This window comes from Plectropomus leopardus, chromosome 9 (genome assembly GCF_026936395.1).
Source record: "Plectropomus leopardus strain MGB_pleo_1.0 chromosome 9, ASM2693639v1, whole genome shotgun sequence".
In the NCBI taxonomy this organism is placed as follows: Eukaryota; Metazoa; Chordata; class Actinopteri; order Perciformes; family Serranidae; genus Plectropomus; species Plectropomus leopardus.
In genome coordinates, this window is record NC_142184.1 from 6,311,707 (window position 1) to 6,335,930 (window position 24,224).

The 24,224-nt window shown below is 40.9% G+C and overlaps 1 protein-coding gene across 1 annotated transcript in view; it reads right to left on the minus strand.

The window, feature by feature from the left end:
• The window catches only part of acap3a (ArfGAP with coiled-coil, ankyrin repeat and PH domains 3a), a 98,155-nt gene that overhangs the window by 44,101 nt on the left and 29,830 nt on the right, over nucleotides 1-24,224 (minus strand). Inside the window, exon 2 of the mRNA XM_088081825.1 lies at nucleotides 2,407-2,464. Within this exon, the coding sequence (XP_087937951.1) occupies nucleotides 2,407-2,464 (58 nt within the window). The remainder of the gene's footprint in view (nucleotides 1-2,406; nucleotides 2,465-24,224) is intronic.

The following is a 24,224-nucleotide window of genomic DNA, read 5'->3' on the forward strand; positions in this document are numbered from 1 at the left end:
GGATACAGTTTCAGTAAATATGACAAAAGTTATTTTTAATAAAAGCTACCAACTGTAGCTTTAATGTTCGAGGGCAGTAGTTCACATTAAGGCCACTGTGCTGTTTCTGGGAATTTGGAAGTTTTCTTTTAATTTTTTCATTTCCCCACTTTTATGATCTAATGTTAAACTCTGATGGATTAGAGTCACACATTCACAGGCCAGAAAAAGTATTAAGTGATGCCAGAAGTGCAGATATTATCAGACTCAGATCCTAGTAAGTGAACAAGGTGTAAGTTGCCTCCCTCCAGTTTTTGATGGCTGTGAGAGGTCAAACACACCTTGACTAAAAGAATAAATATTTAAAATAAGAGTGACGACGACCTCCTCTCACTGGAATATGAACTATAGCGGAGCTTTCCAGCACTGATGGCAGCGAAAGAAGAACAGACTTATCCCGGCCCTCACAAACACATCCTGTAATTCAATGTCAAGAGGAGCAGATGGAGCGGTGACACGAGCATTACAGGCAGAGCATCTGGCCGCCTCATTACAACTGGATGCTTTGAAAGCCAGTCAGAGTGCCACGTCACGTTTCAGCGACCTTCAGCTGAGCTGTTCAACAGGACTGAGCCACATTACACTGTTCATTATGCTGCCAGTGGAGGAGGCGATGTTAGCAGGGATTAGGCCTGCAGAGAATCATAATGCTGAGAGATAGCAGCCGAGTGTAATAATAATAATAATAATAATGATAATGATGATGATGATAATAATAATGATGATGATAATAATGATATTAATGATAATGATAGTAGTAGTTCTTGTAGTAGTTGTAGTGGTAATTAATATTGATATTATTATTATTATTATTGTTACTATTATCATTGCTTGTTTTGTTGTCATTAGAAAAATAAAAAAATAGTTCAAAGATGATGCCTTTCTGCTCTTTAAACTTCTGGCCACACTTCAACTCGGCGATGCCTTCAGGTGCGCTGTAAAACCCGGCTGGCACAGAGTTGTAGCTGATGAGCAAACTCAGCACGCAGAGAAGCAGATGGCCTGAACTCAACTGCCGGCTTGCAGAGCAGCAGAACAGGCGTGTACCAACAGCGTGAGCTGGCTGAATAAAAACGGCATCGTTACTCTGCCAATAAAGGAAATGCAAAGATGACTTTCAGTGTTTACCTGGATAACGTGTTACAACGTGAGACTTGCTGATTTTATGAGCTTTATATTCTGGTGCAATTTTATTAATAGCGTTATAGGAAGAAGAAAAGGGGAAAACTAAAAATAATGTTGCCCCGATCAGGGGTCTATTTGAAGCCTTCTATTTATTATGTAACATTATTTATTTATACAGCTTTTCTTAACAACACTGTGCATTAAATATTGGCAGAAAACGTGTACCACATATTCCTCCCTCTCTCTAAGATGCACATCAATATCTTTTCAGTTTAAAATGCCGTTTTAAGCTCCGGCTGCAGGTCGAAGGTGGCAGCGAAGCCGGATCTGGGTTTGTCCGCGGTAATATGCGTTTCCTTTTGGTATAGATGCTTCAGTATTAAATTAAACAGTAAAAAACTGCTTGTAGTCAAGTTAAATAGTAATCCACGTCTGTGTTTTGATCTAGTTGTTCAAGCTGGATGCTACTGTACCAGAGTACACACGAGCTGCACTCAAGACCACCTTTATTAATGCACCTGGCACACAGGAGTGTGAGGCAGTCAAGCCGGTGGGAAAAGAGTCAATGCAAAGAAAAGACAGTAAGACTGATAAGACGAAATTGGGACATAAACATTGGTGTCTGTGTCATCGTTCTCAAAAGTTTCCGCGCATCCAGACAAAAATGCAAACAAAGTTTTTAAACTAAAATGGGGTAAGAGTCCGCAGTGCTTTCTGAAATCTCTGTTATGAGATCTCCAAAGCGCTGGAGTTGTGACACTAGGTGTAAACTTAGTTATGTGATTTGAAATGAAAAAGTATTGGTGCGAATGTTACCTAAACCAGAGCAGCCTGAACTGCCAGACAGGTGAAGCCGTTTTAGTGGCGCGTAGAGAAATGGTTGTGTTTTGCTTGAAGCGATCAGCCTTTATAGAGAGAACCAGTCAAACTATTCATACTGAAACTGGCCAATAATGATCTATTCATAAAATTAAAGAAAAACAGAGAAAACAAAAGGGTTTGAGATGCTCTTATTCTGACACAGTTTGATTTTAAGCTGAAATCTGCTACCAGCCCATTACTTTAGTGGTTCCCACTTCGCTCAGTTTACAGCAGCATGAGGTCTTCCAGCACAGCTTTGGTCAAATGCAAATATCAGCTTTGATATCATAAAGGTGAAGGTCATGTTTGAACGTCATGAGCCATTAAGCATATGAATATCTTTACAGGAGCAGATGGACTGACGGATAAAGTGCATCTTACCTTATCTAGTTTGGCCTCGATCTCCACCACCTCCGTCTCCACCTCATCGATATTTGCCCTGAAAAACAGAAAGCGAGAGAAGCTGTTAAATCATGTGTGTCTGTGTGTTACTGTAACTCTGGAAGAACTTCCACAAAGATCACTTATCTCATTTTTAAAAAAAAAACAGCCGTTCAACAGTCTGCGTGACATTTCCCACGTTCTGAGAAAGCACGAGGACGTAAATCTGTGAGTGACAGATGGGAATCTTTGCGCGGAGCCAAACCCAGACATGTTCGAGCAGCGACAGGCGGGAGTTTGGGGTGTGCTTTAAGTGAGCGAGACGCCGTCGTGGGAGCAGTTCGGCTCTGTCTAAACAAAGTGACAGACGAGGTCTCGACACGGTGAGGGGGGAACGCGGCTGTCTGGCACTTCTCGAACCTCAATCCACTGACTTTCACTGTCAACACCACCACTAATACCACACCCGACCGCAGCAGACGGAGGTGTGATTTACACCCAGAGGCTCACAGCTGCATGACGTAGCCCCAGAATGCACCTCGCCCCGGCTTCTCCACACGCTGATGTCAATAAGAAGAGTGTGTATGAACAGATTTGTATCTACTGCCGTGATAACCTGCTGCTCATCCTGCGGCTCATCCTGCCATTATCTGCTTCCTGCTGCACAGTGGGACCTCATGGCTTCATTAGAGTGTAAATATGACCTACAGGCTGCTTTCTTCATATCATCACAGCTCTGCAAACCTCAGAAAATCTCCCTATTTTTAGCTACACTGTTTTTGTGACTCGAGGGATCGAAATATCTGTCGGTCTGTCAGTTCGTCACTTTGTTCTGAACTGAAATATCTCAACAACTGTTGCATGAATTGCTATGAAATTTTCAACGGACATTCATGGTCCCCAGAGGTTGAATCCTAATGACTTTGGTGACCCTGATTTTTTGATCTAATGCCACCAGCTGGTTGACATTTTTGGCTTCTAGTGAAACTGTTGGCTGGATTGTCATGAAATCAGAATCAGAAATTAATGAGTCCCTGGTGGGAAGTTTGTTTATGTTGCTGTTGTTCTTACGCACAGAAAACACATATATACACACACCTGTGTATTCATAATTCTCCACTCTTTACTGTTTTGTCATGCTGATAAACTCTCTTTCATTCATTTTTGCCCATATTAAATAAGTGAAATTTTCTAAAAAGTGTCGATTTGTTTTCTGATCTTCATAACAATCATGCACCTTTTTTACATCAAACATTTTTAGAGTTGTGTGCGCTGCTGTCTTTTTTTTAGTCTTTTATGCATTTTAAGGCTTCAGACATCTTTGTTTGTATGCCATGGTGTGATTCTGCAGATGCACGCAGGCTGACAAAGTTTGATTTATGGTTGTGCGCTTGAAACTTTTGATAAATGTCCGTTGATGGAAATGAAAACTATATGACATTTTCAATTTCTGCTTTGGCAAAAGGTTTCATGGTAAGCAGACGCTATCCTTGACGTGTTTAGCATTATATAATATTTATCCTTCTGACAGCTTGTTTTGAACCTATATTTGTACAACTTTGTATACTTTTGGATTTTATTAATGGAGTTAATTGAAGATGAATAGATTTTAAACTTGATTCTACTGATAAAACAAGAAATAAGGTAGTCAGTGCGTCCACTGAACCAAATAATGGAGCTACAGGGCGAATATGTTTTGGTCCAACAAATGCAGGACAGACACACAAAGATGCACGCTCTGTATTTTCGAATATTCACTTCGATCTCTAGTAGATGTGTTAGAGAGGCTTGCCGTGACAACGTAAACACATCATGTGACAAAATATTAGGGTGTCTGCAACATAACATTCTGAATGTGCGTGCCATGCGTGCAAAGTGTTGAGCGACACTTGTTTTTGTTTGAAAGTACATAATTTCTGTCGAGCAACAATTATAAAGTGTCAAACATTGCACCATAAATCAGGCTTATAAACACTGCATTAAAACAGTAACAGCTCATTTGTCCATTCAGCTGTCTTTGCTGTTATGTTTAGTTTTCATATGCAGACAGAAAATCTAACACATCTCACAAAAGTGCTTGTTTTTAAGAGTTTACCTTTAATTTAGTTTAGTTTTAATCTTTGAATAATGGGTCATCAACAAATATTTTCACCTCATTGTCATCTGACATGCATACTGGCATCTGAGAAGACTAGCTTTCTATTTAATATCAAGGAAAATGAATCCCAGCACGACACACACGCACGCACGCACGCACGCACGCACGCACGCACGCACGCACGCACGCACGCACGCACACACACACACACACACACACACACACACACACACACACACACACACACACACACACACACAGAGCAGCTCGTGATGATGAGAGTATCTGTGGCATATATCGGCCACGGCTGGCAGGATATAAAACTTGTATCTCCGTCTCATCTCTTTCTCTCTGGCCTTGGGTGGATTAGGCTGCCTGGCGAGGATGCAGCGAGCTCAGGGGACGCAGGATGGCACGTGCTCTCGCACTCCTCTCCACCCCCACAGCATTTACTCTCTCCATCTCCCTCTATGAGGATCTGAGGAAGTGAGGAGGGGGTCGTAAAATACTCCAGAGAGGAAATATCTGTCAGGAGCACCGACTCATGCAGAATGGAAACATACATTACCAAAATAATCAATACCATATTATTCCACATGTGGACGTGTGTTATTGTAACCTCAACTGATCTCCTGCTGCACAGCCTTCAGCCAACCACACCCAGGCATACTGTTGCTGTGAGCAAAGCTGTTTTCACTGCTGATGTCATTTTTCAAACTGCCCGTTTTATGTGATAATGCAGAGCTTAGCGGGCTCTCGCTTTTCAGGAGGCTCGCTCGCCCCCACGCCTTTCAGCAACAGCCAGATGGATCTTTAAACATAATTTAAAATATTTTATTTTCAGAAGTGTCTCTAACCAGCACAGTTTGTGAAAAAAAAACATTTAAATAAGCAAAAAGAAGAAACAGACTCATGCTTTTCTAAAGATCAACTGCATCAAACTGCGTTTTCCGCAGAGCTTTTAATGTGACAAAGGTTCCTCTACATCTATTAGAAAACATGCAATTGAATTATATATAATATTATGTTTATTTGGAAATAAAATCTGGAATACATTGCTGTCTTTGTACGTTTTAACCTATTATTAAAATACAGTATACACCATATTTTCCAATGCATGTCATTACCGTTTTGACTTATGTCAACTCACTTCACTGTGATATAAATATCACTCTGCAGAAACTCCATACTCACTTTAAATGGATATTCAAGGTTTTTTTGATCAAATTCACACTGTCCTGAGTTTTCTCTTTTTTCTGCTGAAGGGGGTAATTAAATGTTTCCATGCCCCATATCATTTAATTCATCCTTTTATTGCAGGATTTACAAAAAAGCACAGTAGAATAGTTACTTCAAAATATAGTTATAGTGTTAATGTTTCTACATCACGTCTTTATTTTGTAATTCCAAGTAGTACCCAGTTTTTTCACTGAGCCAACAGTCACTTTATTCTGGGTTACCACTGTGTGTGGTACAATATAAAGGTACAATATAATATAGGTATGTATGATAAAATGCAACCCAACCTGTTCTACTCACAGGTGTGTCAAAAAAGTGTTTGTGTTGCTTTTTTTTTTTAAATTCACGTCAAGCTGACTGTTAGGTGCAGCGGTTCCCCTGAAAAAAGGGTGAGCAGCATCCTCTGACACTGAGAAATGAAGCCAATGTGGAAGTACCAAAAACTGCAGTTTCTCTAAAGGCCACTTGAGGCTGGCTCCAAGAGCAACACAATCTCCAACAGGCTGTGTACGAGTAGGGGACAATAAAGTCGAAAAGTTGAAGTAAAAGTTACTGCAGTCTATACCCTGATGTACACTGCCTGTTTAAGGCTGAAATGTTGCATTGTTATCCCGTCTCACTGGTCTGTATAAAAGGTACGATTGTGGAATTGGTGGACAGAAATGTCTTGCCTTTAAGCTGGCAGCAGAGGTAGTAACAGCACTGAATAGACGTCTGTGTAAAAGGGACAGCCGGCAGGATGTGACCATGGACGGGACGACAGTGATGATTTGACAACATGTTATGGGTACGACTAAACAAAGGGGATTTAAAAAGGACTAAGAAGCAGTTAGCAGCTAACCCTGAGAAGAAGAACATCAACCGAAAATGTCTGCAAACACGACATTCACGAGCTTATTACCCTCTAAGCAGAGGACAAGATCAGCCGGCATCAACGGGGACGATAAATTATTGCATTTGCCATGTTTTGCCATTGTTATTGTTTAGAGAGGGCTATAGATGCAAATGCTTTGTGTCACACAAGAAACAGACGCTGTTGTGTTTAACAGCATGCCTCTTGCTTCCACAATGCCTGCATGCTATGTAATATCACACACTGGGGCGGCAATATGCCTGCATTGTTTGCTTCTGTGTAAAAAAGCAAAGCCTGTGTAATGAAGGGTCTTCGTTGTGGCAGTATTGTAGTAGTACTCTGGAGTCCACAAATCAATGGGTGATGTCTAAGTAGATGTCTCCATTATTTTCATACAGTCTATTGTCAACAAGACCCTAAGGGGTCACAAAATACATCTGAGGGGTAACAAGATGGTTCACAAGACAAGAAAGACAAAAACAAAATGTCACAACTGCTCAATATTAACTTGTCTTTATCCCTTGTGGAAAACAGGAAAGTTTTCCTCTTCAAACTTCTGAAAACTGACAATATGAAAAGGAAACAACACTCTTTGGTTACACAGTTCATAGCCTAAAAAACTGTTAAGTTGTGCTTTGACACTTCATAACTCTGCATTAAATCTACATCTGTGAGCTTCATGTATGTGACGTTAAGGACACAGTTGTGAAAATTATGCTTCAAACTAGTTTTACATCTTGCTAAATGCAGAGGTGTGGGACAAACATTGAACAGAATAAAATTTGTGGGATTAAGAAGACTAAATTTCAAAGAAACTCTGCTCCATATGCAGCTGAACAAGTGTGGCTCAACACAGTGACAGCTAAGCTCGCTGTTCCAGATGTGCGGACTCTGGCTCGGGGGACAGCTGCTCCCGCTGAACCCCCCTCTGGGCTGTAACCCCCCACTGCCCCGTCTCACTGCACATGCCTCCCATAATGGATGCACACGGCGCCCCGGGCCCGTAGCCACGGCAACCATCTCCTAAGTGGGCCGGAGAGGTCCCCGATGTGCTTGTGAGTTGACCCTTATTCACACCACGGGGGAGCGGAGAAGCTATAACATGAGTCAAAACACGACTACTGTGACAAGAGCTGACCATCGTCAACCATTAAAACCTCATCAGGAGCCCGTTAAACAGCAGTAAAGCTACAACTCAATAACTTTACAACTTGTTACTGCAGAATGAGGTTAAACGCCCCTGTTTGTGCGCAGGATTAGCCCGGGGTCATTTATGTGACATGGAATAGTTTAAGCAGCGGTGTAAAAACATAATTAACACTGAAATTGTGCTGAGTAAGCAGCAGCTCCGGTGGTTTCTACATGCTGACGGGGCGTCCAGAGGAACATCTGAGGTGATGTTTACTGGCCCAAAGTCACTGAATACCTCTGTTTCTCCTTAACTCATGAGCCACCGCACAACTTAACTAGTTTCATACGATGCTTAAAGCCTTTATAAACAGCATAACGAACAGCATTTTGTCCAAGCTGGCATTTCTTTGTGGTTTTTGAGCTACAAGCGTCATTTCACAGAAAATTTTTCCATTATTTTAGTAAGAAGTGGTGGAAAAAAGGACTCAGATCCTATTGGTAAAGAACCACTTTGTGAAAATACTCAATTACAGGTAAATGTCCTGCAGTGAAAATGTTACTCGGTATCAGCAAAATGCATTTAAAGATAAAAGTATTTATAATACAGAACAATGAAATGAACAGATGAAACCACACCTATATGTATACATAATGCACACCAACAGGCTGACGAGCTCTTCGGTGGCAGGTGTGGTTAAACATCTGAACCACTCAGGGTGCTAAAACAATCAACAATCAACAATGAGGTCAATTACAGAGAAAATACACAGAAAAAGTAAATAGGGAAAGAAAAACAGTGATATCAAGGCCATATTACAAAACACCAAACATATCTCATTTGATGATAAACAATATATGAAGATTTATATCAAAATTCATCTTTATATCAAAATCCTTGATATTAAAATCCACCATCAGTCTAAATATAACATGTTTTAAGTTTGCAGACGTTATCTTTTTCCATGTTTGCTTTTTTCCTGTTTTTTTCAAAGCCCAAACCATAGCACCAGTTTTGGGCCTAAACACAATTAAAAACTTGAATTTCTCCTGAAAAAATCTATATATCTTAATATTATTTTTTCCCAGGTGAGGGCTGACATGTTTTTTGCACCATTTCTTCCTTTTGTTATGTCTGCAGTTGGCTCTGGCTCTTCATCTGGCTCACAACCGTTCCGCAGAAAAGGCTTCGAGTGCACACGGCAGCCCGCAGGGACACGGTGCGCACATGATGATCACCACTCTGCTGCATGTTACGTGCATTTCTTCCCATGGGAAACAGAAGCAAACACTGCCAACCAAGTTGCCTTGCAGCCCCTCTCTCCGTCTCTCTCTTCAGTTTCTGTCCCTCTCCACTATATTGCTCCATTGTTCCCTCACTCCCCCTCCAAACCCAGTGGGTCGGCTCAGGCCCAGTCTGGCATGGGCAGGAGTCAAAACTCACATTATTTTATAAGCTGGAGTGCTGAACTTTAGTCTCCCCCCTTTAGCAATGACAATAATTAGATTAAAACAGTTGGCACGTGCTTATGACATACGCCTGTGGGTGAGCTCGCTGAACCCCCTCCAGGGTAAATATACGTTTTACAGGATAGTGAGGAAATGACCTGCGCTCCCAGGAGGGCTCTTTGAACTAAATCATTCCCCTGAATACTAAGTTTCATTTAGAAAAAAATCTAATTTCACACTGTAATCTTATAATGTGTATCAGCAGACAACACTACAGATAAAGCATTAAGAAAAATGAAAAGCAGCGCCAAATAGAAAATTACAACAAAAGCAAAACATATCTGATAAAATAATTAAAACTATTTTTATCCCCTATCACCTTAGATCACTTCCTGTGCACCGGTGCAGGAAAGTCACCAAAAACACCCGACACCAATATTCTGGTGTGCTGCGAAATACACAGAGCTTTAGCTGACCGCGACAGGCTTAATCAGCATTATGTGAACTTGTTTGGTACGGGTGTGAGAGCGACGGAGATTCATCTAAATATAAAAGTCCTGCACTCTATTTTATATACTATTGAGTAGTTTAATTTGTAAAAATACATCATATGTTTTGTAAATAACATTTTAAACTATAAAGTGTCCAGTAACTGAAGTAAGGGTCGACAGATTATCAGCCTGTCTGATTATTGGGGCCAATATTTGTTCATTTTAATGATCGCTGATAAAATTAATTAAAAAGTGCAAAGGAAAAGTCAACATGGGAGGGACTTTTACTTTGTAAAACCACAGGGAGCTATTTTATTTATTCTTTTGTATTTAAATTTTCACTTTGTTGGTGGGAACTTGATGTATATGATGTTGAAAGTTTTGCTAAAAGGCATTTAAACAGTTTTGTGTTAGAGTTTGTCAAATTCTAAATTTCAACAGAAATATTTTCTTTTTTATTGTAAATGCACAATGTAATATCTGTTATCGGTCTCACTGACTACTAATCGGTATCAGCCCTGAAAAACCAATATTGGTTGACCCCAAAACCAAAACGAAAGTGGAGTAAAAAAGTAAAATATTTTCAAGTGAGAGGAGTAGAAGTATAAAGTAGCAGAAAACAGAAAAACTCAATGAAATAACAGGTATCTTCAGTTTGTACCTCAGCACACAGTAGCTGTGGCTCGGCTGCTGTGTGAAGCGGATGGCCGTGAGCGATGCAGCTGGGCGCAGACGCCCCAGAGGTTTGTGTTTCGGAGGGTGAATCGAGGCAGAGCGGCCTGGTGGTCTGGACGGAGAACGAGCAGGTGGGATGCAGAAGAGAGAGCCAACACCGGGTCCAGGTAGTGACCCCTAAAATACAGCCTCCCCCAAACCAAACCTCCAGCTGCTGCACACCGACTAAACCTACAGCCGGCGGCCCGCTGGGAGGAGTGAATTAGCCAATGAGTGATGCGGCGATGTCAGCGCACTCTGGTTTCGCTGCCAGCATACAAATGAGAACAGCTGCAGAGCAGACGACACGCTCGCTTCAAGAGACCCTCAGACTGTTTGATATCAGTCTGCTGTTCGCTGCTCTGCATCTTTAATCTTCATTTAAAAACCTGCCACCGACGATTCATCTGTGTGGAGAGTTTGGAGGCTGCGGAGGGGACGGGAGGTGGAGGAGGGGGGACCAAAGGGCTGGAGACGCAGCTTGGAGACGTCTGTCTGAGGGCCCCATTGTGACAAAGCCACTTCCTGTCTGGAGACATGGTAGCATTTTGTTGGATTATTGATTGCTTTAGTGTCCTAATTGAGACTGGATTGCAGGGCTGAATGGCTGATTGAAGGGGGGGGGTCCCTGAGTGTATTCCCTTCAGCTACAATGAACAGCAGCTCGGGTTGTTTTTAGCCACTTGGCTCCTAATGCCCCCGCGGCCTCCTCCGCTCCTCCTCCTCTTCCAGGGTCAAGGCTTTGCGCAGCCGAGCCATCCTACCCAGCACGTTTTCAGGCCTGGTCCACACCAACACAAAAGAGCGTGCCAAAGCAACGGGTAGAGATATAACGTCTACCGTAAGGCCAATCAGAAGCCTGAAGTCGTACCAGAAAGCGCACAACAACAATGGTGCATCGCCGGGGAGACTGAAGTGAAGTTCACACTCTGCCTGTGTGAGCAGCGCTGCTCAGGTGTGTCTCTGTTGGCTGTCACGTCACATCTAAAAAAATGGGGGCTCGCCGAGTCTTCCACGTGCTACTCACAGTTGTCAGCAGAAATAGACAGTGGAAATAATTCTCTGTCAACTCAATTTTATTTATAAAGCCCATTATCACAAATCACAATTTGCCTCAGAGGGCTTTACAGCAAACAACCCCCCGCTGACCTTTGACCCTCACATCGTTGACAGAAAAAGTCCCCCCGAAAAAAACCTATAATGAGGAAAAATGGTGGAAACCTCAGGAAGAGCGACTGAGGAGGGATCCCTCAATAGATGTCGTAAAAGAACAATTAAATTATTGTAACAAAATGGCATTTTTGGAAAGATGCACATCAACAATAATGGTAACAATAACAAATATTGACTCTACACCACCTTTTATTACAGTTTTAACTGTAACAATCAGAGGAGAGGAAATACACGAGCTTTAAGATCAGATCGGGACATCCCTGATTCCAAGTGGTAAAAGTCACTATAATCACTGTGAAGTGTATACGCAAAAAACAGAAAGCTTGACAGGCATAGCAACAGTAACTAAGGGGGGAGGGGATTAGCAAATGGTCAATAACTGCAACAACAACAGCCCGTTTGCCATCCTTCTGACCTCCAAAACAAAACCCAAAAAACTTTTGAACCCATCCAGTTGGTGCCACATTCACATCACCATCCTAATAATTTAAGAATCACACCGCCCCATAATCTGTCGTAACTCTACCCTAATGGACTTACGGCACAGAGGGAGTTCAAATGTCTGCACTAATACCCTCCCCGACATGTGTTCAAAGCCCCGACTATTGTTTCATAAGCCCGAGCTTTTATTTCCACTTGAGAGCTCAGATGTGTTCGTCATACTTAAAACGGGTCTGCTTTCTGTTCTTAAAGAGGAGAGAGCTCGGCCGTACTATAAACACCGCTCACATTTCCGCACTGCTGTCGCTGCGTTAACCTCAAACCCTCTTCAGCTACACACATCTGCACTAATGGCTTCACAGAAGTGACACGTCTGCTGCAGCAATAATTACTCATTTATGCTTCGATTATAGCAGGCTGCAGCCCGGAGCATTAAACCGTATAGATGGAGGTGCACATACTGGACGGGGTGGTATCCATCACGGGGTTAACATGTATGTTTCAGGACAGGTGCTGTCACTATACATATTAAAGCCCCATCGCTCCTCTACAAGTGGAGGTTAGTGCTCACCATCCCCCCTCCGATATCCCACTGTGCCAAATACTTCTGTGTAGCCCAAACAGCTGAGTGGCAGCCATTAAGCATGCCCCGTTTCTACGGCAACATCATCAACTCCTCAGACAGACGACCCTCCCAGCCCACCCACTCATTCAGGGGACTCATACACAGACCACCAACACTCCCCACAAAACCGTTTCCTCACAGGGGCCTCGTGGGTCAGATCTCAGCCACGTCTGTGAAGACGCCGTCTGGTGTCGAGTTCAGGAGAGGACGGGACCTTTTAACCTTTTGGGGTCACGTGGTTTCACATTAAGATTGAAATAATTAAACCTAAAGATAATTTATCATTTTAAGTCATTCATTCATCACAGCTGTGACGATATGCAGTACAACGTCACTCCCTCTCAACTGACTGTTGAAAACATGTTACAAAGACCCTTAACTTTATAGAACTGAACTGTGGAGTTAGACGGTTGACTGTTTTTACACCATTTTCCTGTTTTGAGATTTTTTGGGCGGGCCTCAAACCATAGCTCGATGATGCAATGGAGCTATACTCAGCTTAACCCCGCCCCTGCAGACACGCCGCCAGTGTTTCAGATCAGAGAATACTGTGCATTTTTTCATGATTTTGAGACCTTCTTTTACATACAGTACTACAGTCATTTTTTCAAATTTGGTCAGGTGTTTAATAACACATCTTTCTGTGACGTGACAAACATTTTAATTATCACTTTACACAGACTTTAAGTCATCCACATCAGACATGACTGATGATGAGGATAATAGTACACACGAGTGTAGTAAAGTGAATCCATCGGGGGCATAAATAACGTTAAAAGGCTTTTCTATATAGCATTAGTCTAGTTGTACAGCTACAATATACCTAAATTCAGATGCATTCAGGTTGTATCATATGAAGCGTTTACTCGTGAGAATGTCCCAAAACTAGCACTGAGGATTGTAGGCGCCTGGCTGGCACCAGTATCCATCGGCCTCGTGGCTTAATGGTAACACGGCTATACTTAGAAAACCCTATAATAAGGAATCCGGAAGGGGGACTTTGTTCATGTCATGTCACTGGACGCGTAATGATATTTTTGTTATAAAGACGGCTGATATGTTCATGCATTATTGTTGAGACCAAAAATGATGCCCAGCAATCGGTTTCTGTCATAATGTTTCAACAGACACCATCAAATGAATGAGATATCGAGGCGAAACTTTTAAAATGTTAGTCACCAATTAATCTGACCACCACTTAATCTTACACACCGGCTCCAAATCACCCGCCAATCAGCACTCCTGACCTCCCGGTACAGCGACAGTACGATAGTTTCCGGGTCACGACAAGAAAAGAGATGTAAAATTGAGACACTGATTTCCACACACTTATTTTAATCCCCGCTTTCCATTTATATGCACACTCAAGAAAATGAGATAACGGATCGTTTTTGTCGTTTTCCATGATCAAAAAAAAACAAACAAAAAACGTGTTGTTTCTTTGTTTCCCTGTTTATAAATGGTTGTCAGAAAACAGCTTGTTTCCCGATTTTGGTTTCCTCATTTCAAAACGAAAATCCGTTGGGCGCCAAATACACAAACCCTTCACTCACTCTCTGAATACCAGATCATGTGTCATCTAAATGCACCAGATGAAAGCCACACTGCCCAGAGGGCTCCGACTGAAGCTGTGACTAAATCAACAGTGACTCGCCCAACTGCCACCTGACCGAGCTCGTCCTCGTGAAAGAGCCTCCCCAAAAAAACATGCTCTATTTTAGCAGGAGGGCACACGTGCGCCCGTCTCTCTCACAACAATGAAAAGCCTCGTAAATCAGCGACAAGGACAAAGACTCATGTGCCCAAAATGATCCCAACCAAACTACACTCATAAGACCAAAACTGAACCCACCACAAAGGCATAAAAACAGAAACATGGAGGGTTAAACTTAACTCTAATGGACTAATTCTGCTCAGTTTGGTTTCTGCACATAATGAAAAGCCTCTGAAATGCAAATTTGATTAGAGACGGTGTCTTAAAATAGATGCAGTGTGTGTGCATGCTTTGTATTTTCAGCAGCAGTTTTCCAGAATTTTAGTCACTCTCACATTTCACTTCACTACAACTTCCAGGGTATAATATTATGATTTAGGTTTTTTACTGTGTATCATGAAACTGAACAATAAAGCTGATGCCAGCCATCTGACATTAGACAGCACTTTTTGAGATTAATTCAAGTTTTCTGGAATCGCAAAGCTTACATTTTTTTTCATAAATGTGACACATTACGTACTCAGCATTACAACATAGGAAGTAAACATGCATAAAAAGCACACAAGTAATGAAAAGACAGAAAACAGCAGTTTGTTTCTCTCCTAGAAAAGTCCCAGAAAGCCCAGAAGTTGCTAGCGGGATTGTTGCAAGAGAGAATTGATTTTAGCACCAGCTACCAAATCCTGACCTACTGCTCAGAGGTCACGACCTGTTTAAGATGCTGTGTTACATTTCTTTAAAATATTTTAAGTGTTTCATATAATAGTTTGTTCCTAATAAGACAAAAAAAAGCACAAATACTCACCTTATACTTGAAAATGCAAAACGCTCAAAAAGCTCTATATAATTTAATAAAGTGTCAGTGTTTTCCAAACATTTGTTTACATCTGCAACCATATATTCATTTTCTTTTTATAGAACTGGACTGTTCAGTTGGAGCACTGTTGAAATATACTATATATTAGGGCTAGACCCAAATATTTGGCTATATAAGTATTTGTTCAGGTGAATTTTAATGTCTTCAATAAAATTAGGTCTACTATCATTTCAGATTTCATTATTTTTAACTTAACACACTATAAAGTGTCAGAAACCTGCCCCACTGTCAGAGTGCAGGGTGTACTCTGGGCACAGATGGAGCAGCAGAATGTCAGGTGCAGTGAAAGTGAAACTTAACTGTTTACTCTGCTGGGTCTAAAAGTTTGCTGTGCAGCTGCTCCTCTCATCCTTCGATCTGATCAGCTGTAAACTGATCGAAAGATCAATTATACACAGTCACAAACTGCTGATGAGGAAAAAAAAACTCAGGGAGAGCTCCGCCTGCGCTGTGTTCACAGACACACTTAAACTTTAACATTTAAAGAGGCGACAGAGACAAAGGGACACACGCACATCTAAAACAATCGTCAGCTACCATTACACGTGCACTCTAATTCTGTGGGAAACACTAATGAAGCCGATGCAGATGAGTTCAAAAATGCCTTGATTGGCCCGAATTGGGACATCCGCAGTGATACGGGCCACCGTCATTATTGGGTTTGGATAAAATTGATGCAGGATGGTCATCTATCATCCTGTCTTCGTTTTCGCAGAGGGAGAAGACGGACGCGACACCGCAGCTGTTATACCAGGTGAGCCAAGTGTACCCACCATGCCAATGTGCAGCCCAAAACCTCCCAGTCTGTGCAGAATTTGGACCCAATTTTTCACAATGACAGACTGAAGTCAACAAAGTGTCACTCCACCAAACCTGAAAGCATGACTCTGTGAGCAGGCTGAACTGGAAACAGATGTCCGAAACTTACAGTATCTGCATGTGGAGCTGAGCTTTACTGTACCGGGCCGCCATCAGAACATCTCTCATCCACGGAGAGGTCTAGACTGGGAAGGATGGGAGGAAAAACATAAGAGGAGACTGAAAGAGGAGGAAGAGGGGGAACTTGAGTCTGGCGGACATACTCCTCTCTCCTGACTGCACACGACCTCTCCAAAATCAACACCCCTGATGTTTTTTCAAACTGAAGCAGATATCTCGTCTGGCGGCGGGTTGAGCGCTCCACCTTAGATGACCAGTCTGCCTGCTGCGGCTGAACTTTTGCCTGTCTGCTCCCTCCTCCTCCTCCTCCTCCTCCTCCTCCTCCTCCCCCTCCTCGGTCCCTGCCACACCCCTGCCAACCCTCCCTCCATCACGCTCATGTGTGGTGCCTCTCTGCGTGCCGCAGACCGCAGCACATAAATCCTGAGCAGTCCGAAAGCTTGACGTGTCCCCTCAGAAAGAAACCCGAAAACACTAAAATAACACATTTGGTGTTTGTGTTATCCAGCGCAGCCACAAACAGAAGCAAAACATATTTTTAATGTTTAAAATGAACTAATGTTTTTCTGAAGGCCAACACTAACACCAAAAAGACTGATTAATGCCTGTGTTAAAATATCTTTAAATATATATGCCAAAAATGACAAATTACAGTGTCTCCTCCACAATTTTCTACTTTGAAATGCCACTTAGATCTTCATCAGACATTTCAGCTGCCCGGGAAAACCAAGATAAATTAAAATAAAAACTGTAAAAAGAGGAAAATACATCTTACTGCTGTTTTTTTGTACTTGATTTTATAAGGCTGAGGTAAAAAAAAAAAAACCCACTTAATTACATCACAAGAGTGGCGCATGACTTAAAAAATATCCTATATTTAATAAAGAGCTAATACAGGTCTGATATATTGCAAACAAATATAAACTTAACGTTTTTATGATTTATTCAAAGGGACTGTGAAGTCGTGTTGACTGTTGTTCTCATTCTGCATCACATTTTCTGTCAGTTTCAGATCACTTTATACTCGTATTACTGATTATTAGTCCATAATTCACCAAATATTTTGATAACTGATGAATCGTTTCAGTCATTTTTCAAGCAAAGAATGTCATAAAATCTCCTGATATATAAGAATTTGCTGCTTTTCTTTGTTTTTTATTATCAAAATTGGGCTCCGGGAAATTGTGATGAGCATTTTTCACTTTTTAAAAGAATATATTTTATCAAAAACAATTTATCAATTCATCATAAAAATAACAGACATAAGAAGTGTTGATGAATTTCTGTTTAAAGGTTTTAAGTGTTCGATTTCAGCTTATGAAGCCACTTAGCCACCAAAACATTACACAACCTTAAAAAAGGGCGACTCCAGCTATTTAAAATATTTTTTTAATTACAGAAAGTTGGTCAAAACAGATGCAGCTGAGGCCAAGATATCCTGAATTTTAGTTACTAATACGACCCAAAAACACTGGATCCTATGTTTCCCATAATGCATAACTGCATTTTTCATCAGACTGATATTGCAGAAAAAAAAATGTCCACTTTTCAAAGCCACCAGCCACCTGGTGTTTTCAAAAATATCGAGTTATCGATACTTATTGATGCTTATCGATTCTGAATATTTGAAACAATTTCAATACTTATTTTCCAAAGTATCAACACACCGGTGCCAGCAGCACTTTCTCGCTTTCTTTATTTTTTATGTTTATTACAGTGATTTTGCTGATCTCTGCTACTAAAACAAGAAAAGAAAAGTCAAAGTTGCTCCTCTCTTTTTTTTAAGACAAAAAATGAACTGTATGCCCTCAGTGTCAGTTGTGGTATCATAAACTGTATTGAACATCATGTTTTTCAGAGTATTGCATCAAAGTTACAAATTCCAGTGTGGTGACAACAATTCAAGCTCCCAGTTTCTCCGACTCGAGAACGCTCTCTGCAAAGTCCCAGAAAACACAACTGTTTTCACAAGCCGGCTGATGCTCCTCGTGATGAGTTAACTGATCTTAATGCGTAAAATTGGTGGAATGCCCCTTTTTATAAAAGACTGCCTGTATGAAAATAAAGATCATTCAGGGCGATAAAACACATCTGTCTTTTAAACGGTTAGTCACACATGCTGGTGTCTGTCAAAGTGCTGAATGAAAAAGCTTTTTTAAACAGAATCAAATATTCTCTGTGCCGTTAGATCCTCCTCCGTGTCCGTCTGTTGGTGTCCTGCTGGTCCTTGAACAACATGTGTTGCATATTTTCAGACCCTCCCTTGGCGCGAGACATTAGTTCCGGCGCTGTCCAACGACCAACGGTCTCACTGACAGTAAAAGCAGGCGGAGAGACATTCTTCAGCCGAAACATTTGAATCAAACAAGACCAAACTTACGCCTGCAAAAAAAAACTGCAGCCAGAGCTTTTAGTTAATGACACTTGAGAAGAAAAAGTCTTTCATTTGTTCACTTTCATTTCAAAATGCAAAATGAAAACTGCAGAATTTAAGAAATAATTAACCTTTTTGGGAGGTATTTATTTGCTTCTTTGCAGAATTTTTGTTGACAATAAAAGAGAAAAAGATAGCCCGAGCAGCTGCTGGCTGTAACTTCATATTAATCTGACACAGTGCAGTATAAATGTTTTCATCTCACTCTGAGAAAGAAAGCATATTTCCAAAAATAATGAACTATACCTTTGATTTAATGACAAAGCCACGCTAGCTGCCCTGTGAGGCTGCACTCCTGCACAGCTTTGAGCTAACATGCTCAAAATCTGCGTTTTTGGATCTAACAGCTCTGGAAACTTCCTGAGAGGAACTGCCAACTGGGACGCTCCTCCAGGAACTACACACCTCAGGGATCAACAGTAAGGTCTGCCCGATTGCAATGACACATCAAGCTTACAAATCTATCAGCGTAAGAGGTAAAAAGAATTTAACAGTTTTTCTGGAGCTGATGATTGAAGTAGCTGAGGAGCGTGTCATCTCGCTGAGTCTCATCTCTGTAGAGAGCGGCACATGCACGGTATCAGCCGGGTACCGCGGTGGCACATTGGCGTTTAATGTTCTGTCAATGGCAGCTGGTTAAGACAAAATTTGTGAGCTGTATCGCAAGCGAGCATTTCTACGAGCCTGGAAACAGAAGTTAGTTGGGCGCCGTTACAACGTAACAATGTGGGCAGAAGTCAAACTGTAGTGAACATTTTTCTGCAAGTTTAAGAGCAAGGAGGTTAAAACTGGGTCGTTTTTCATGGCATGTAACTGAATTCTTATTTTAAAATCACTCGTGAATAAAAAAATCTTTTAGAGGCAATTAAAGATTGACTTTGGGCAGGTAGTTTAGGACTGATTTACTTCACCAGGCAAGTGTAAAACATTTGTGTGAATCCTGAACTCACGAGGGTTTTTCCTCTGTTTGCTTTCACACTGCCAATAAAAGTGATGAGGTGATGTAATATATCACTCACTAGTGAAAATGGCACCATATTTCCTGCATCACATCTATGCTCAGTAAAGCCTGGACTTCAGCGTTGGTCCATTAGTCTGTTTTCTTCATTTTTCTCTTATTACAAGCTTTTGTTTGTGTTTTGCGTTGTCTGTTGTTCACATGGCTAACAGTTTTTAAAAATGTCAATGGCTGCACTGGCTCACTAGTCGACGTGTCGCTGTTCACTTGTGTCACTCAAGGTTTTCCTGGGGCCGGGAGAGTACCTACTCTGAAGTAGGAGTTCAAAAATCCCTCAAAGTGCCGTTCTAAGAACTATGATAATTAGTAATTTTAATGCAGACACAAAAAGAGGGGGGAAATAAAAAAAGTTTCTCTGGTCTGAAAACACACACTGACCATATTAACATGCAAATGTTAGCGAGGATAATAAATGTTTACCGTCTCAGCATGCTTACTGTTGCCGGTTAGCACTAAAAACAGCTGAGGTGATCCATTTTTTCTGGTTTTTGCTCAGAAACCAAAACATTGTATAAATAAAACATCAAAGTTATGACAACTCATCCTGATGGGAACTTTACTTTCTGCACAAAGTTGCATTCCATAGTTGTTGAGACATTTTGCTCAAAAACCCCCAAAAAATTCCTCTGGGGATCATGAATGTTTGTACAACATGTCATGCGATCCATAAAGTAGTTGTTGAGATATACTGAACGAAACGTGGATATAAAACTGCAGCACAGCGGCTCTTTCACAGCTCATGCACTCATACAGCAGATTCTGGCTGCCAAACTCTGACCTCTGACCCCACGGCGACCCCGGTGTGAGAGTGACCCGACCCCCCGGGGAGCGAGCAGCTGCCCTCAGCCCGCCGTCTGATCACACTCAACAGCTCAGAGAAGAAGCGGGTTAGCCTGCCAAAACAGAAACAACTGAGCACGACTCCCCCCGTTTGCACCAGAATAACGTGCCAGAGAGCGGGACGCCGACCAACAGCAACAGCTGAAGTCGCGTTTCCCGCTCTTTTTTTTGACTGCAGCCGGTTCAAACTCAAATCACTCTGAACTAACAGACGGTGAAGACAAGAAAGACAGAAAATACTGCGCAAATATGAGGCTGTACTCACGCCGCTTTCTACTCCAAAACATTTCAAAAAGAAATATTATTAGTTAGTTAGATTTTAATTTCAAACATGCCAAAGTGTGAGTGAGTGCCCATTGAACATATTCAGTATGCAAACTTAAATATTTATTGCCCAGAAAGCAGAAAGAGGGAGTGAATACTCATCAAGTCCAAACCCTTTTTTTTTACTAAAAAAAAGGTTGATTTTAAACATATTACTCTACTACATTTTACTTTATTATCAGACGGCTTACTTAAAAAAATCTTTGCATGTGAAACAAAAACTTAATAAAACGTGATGATTATAAACATTATGTACAGGTACGACAGAAACAACTGACTGATGAGTCAACAGGAAATAAATGCACAACGATTTTGATCATTTTTTCATGCAAAAACATTTGTACATGTGCAGACGTTATGTTGTCGCTGTAGTGGCTGCGGGTTCGATTCCGGCCTCGGCCCTTTGCTGCATGTCATCCCCTCTCTCTCCGCTGTCACGCTTGTACTGTCCGATCACAATAAAGGTAAAAGAATTCATGGTTCCAGACTCACAAATGTGAATATTTGCTGATTTTTCTTTCATCTATTTTTACGGATTTGAAGATTTGGACAAAACAGACATAGTGAAGGCGTCACTTTGCAGCCAAGTCACGAGAAAAAAACGTTGGCGTTGCATGTTTCAAACAACAAATTTATGATATTTACACTTTTCATACCAATTATATGTACTTTTCTGCAGGAAATGACCTGGATTCTTCCTCGTCCACTTTGCCAAAAACATGCAAATGATTTGGAATAAAGACAAAATCTCCCTCTGACAAACACTTTGCTCTCACCGAAGTCAACCACTGAGGTTTTTTTTTAATGTTTAAAACGATGATAATGACATTGTTTCCATTTATAACTCGTCTGCCTCGGGGTTTTTGAGCAGCAGACAAATGGCAAAACATCTGGATTATCTAATTTTAGCTTCCGCTCCGACGGATTGATTTAAGGGTGCACGAGCCGAGTGAAGTCGGGGTTATTAGCTGAATGTTAAAGCAGAATTTTTTCTGCTTGCACACGCTCAAAGTCCGCAATTATAAAGCCGTAATATGGCAGAAATTTTCTCTCCTTGCCGGTCGGAGTTGGATCCGTGAGGGTTTTCTTTCCTGTGTCAGCCTTTCCACTAATATTTCAAAGCTTTAACTACAGGTCAGCTGTGGAACAGACGTCTCCTGCACAATATCGCCTTTCATGCTGTAGTCAGGCAGCTGGAGAGATTTCAGCGCTGAAGACGGTCGAATGAAAGACTCAAAGTGTCTGAGAGCAACATCTCCCTCCTCACACTGCTGACTGCTGATCTGCCTGCGAAGCCTTTAACCCTTTGAAACCTGGATCAACATCCGTTTTCTTGCATTTAGACGTCTTTCAATAGACGAGTAAACTGGTTTGATATCGTAAGAAAACATGATGGAAAAAAATTACCAAGTTGGTGAGAAATGTCCAAGAAATTGTAAGAAATTAGTAAAATATGACAAGAAAATTACTTTAAAAATTCATGAAAAAAGGAGGAAAGACTAGAAAATTATCTAAAAATAGGGAGAAATGTCCTGAAAAAACTATCTTGATAATGATAATAATAATTATTATTATTATTATTATTGTTATTATAACAATTACAATAATAATTTTATATTTTACAATTATGTTACAAGAAAAATATATACAATAAACCCTATAAAATAACAATATTTTCTCTACACTTTCTTCAAGTTCATTTTCTTGTTTGTTTGTTGTTTTTTATACTTTTTTTTCTTATTTTGAGTGGATTTTTTGTAGCTTTTTAAATAGTTTTTCTTATTTTTGGCTAATGTCTTGTTGAAAAGCTCACTGCCTTCTCCCCATCAATGCTTGAATATTTAAGATACTTTGGAATTAGATACAGATAAAAATGCAAATCGTCCCTGATCAGATACGTTTCTTTACTTAAATAATGCTCGAGCATTTGATGTATTTGAAGAAAGAAAATAATCAAAAAATGTATCACTTGATCCTTTAGGAGGTTTATTTATTTATTTTTTTAAACATTAATTCTTATTTGGTTTCAGCTTCTAAATGTTGAATATTTGCTGGAAAATGAAAATTCTCTGTCTTTGGACGGTTAGTTGGACAAATCAAGACATCTGAAACTTTGACGGACCATTTTCACTATTTTCTGACAGATAATCAAATAAAAAGAATGACCATCACATTTATAAATAATAGTTATAATTGTTAAGTTCCAGCCTTATTTTTAAATCAAACCTCTATACAGAGTTCAGACTTAACTGGGAGCCACAATCAGACTTCTAAGGACCTTTAATGGACATCTAAGTCAGCTGTGGGACGGTTAACAAGTCAAACAACCTGGAAACTGACAGCAGACTGCAGATACTCTCCGCTTAAACTGTGAATTAAATTCTGTCTTGATGGATGAAAATTTTATGTGGTTTGTTCCTTTAGCAGTTTCCACACGACCGCTCATGTTTCTAAAAGCGTCTGGGGAGCTTTGTGGTCGGAGCTCTATTAGCTACTAATACATCCCCAGTCTGAACGCTGCGACCACAGATACAGCAGATTATAGAGATCAGTTAGCAACAAGTGATGACACTCGGTCCAGACAGAGAGCTGAATCGACTGAGTATAATAAGAAAATATGCTCGGAGAGGACAGACGTTTCTATAAATGCAATCTTCAGCGCACAGTATTTACAGTGAGTCTGGCAGCCGCCATGTGCTGCTCCCGTCCTGAACTTCCTCCTGTCAGCGCAGCTCTTAGAGGCCGAACGGCAGTGCAGCAGGAAAATAAAAACTAAAGAGACAATGAATGGGAATGCGGCCAGCTGATTCCTGTGCAACCTTGACTGTTTTGGGGTCAGCGGCGAAATCATTCTGGAAATCCCATAAACAACAACTCCCACTTTGATATCAACACAGGAAGAAGCGACAACCCTGCTTTCACTCTCACGTCTGTAATGGATAAAACATCCGTGTGAACGAAAACCGCTGCTGGTGTGATGCAACCGTCGGTAACTCGACTTGACCAAATATCACATTCAAATTATTGTTTTTTTTTAAAACATACCACGGGATCTTTCAGCTCCTCTTGAGCAAGAACCTGGAAGCTGCTTAAAGGGACACTTCACGCTGTGGACGGAGACATTGCTGTTGAAATTTTCACATGTATTTTTTGGCGTTTTGAGCATTTTGAGTGCAATCTAGGTCCGTTATATTTGAGAGAAAGCAGACATCTCTACAGCCGACACCTCCAACGCCCTGCAACTCGAATGAAAGAATTAAGATTAATAAATGGCACAAAAAAGGTAAGAGGAAAAATGATGTATTTTTGACTTTAGGTTGAACTTCCCCTTTACGGGGAGTATTTGACATTTAAAAGACTGACACAATTAGTGGACGATTTAATTACTCGACAAACAGGATTAACTAATGTTAATTTTTATTATAAATTTCATCAATGACGTAATTTATTGAGATAAAAAT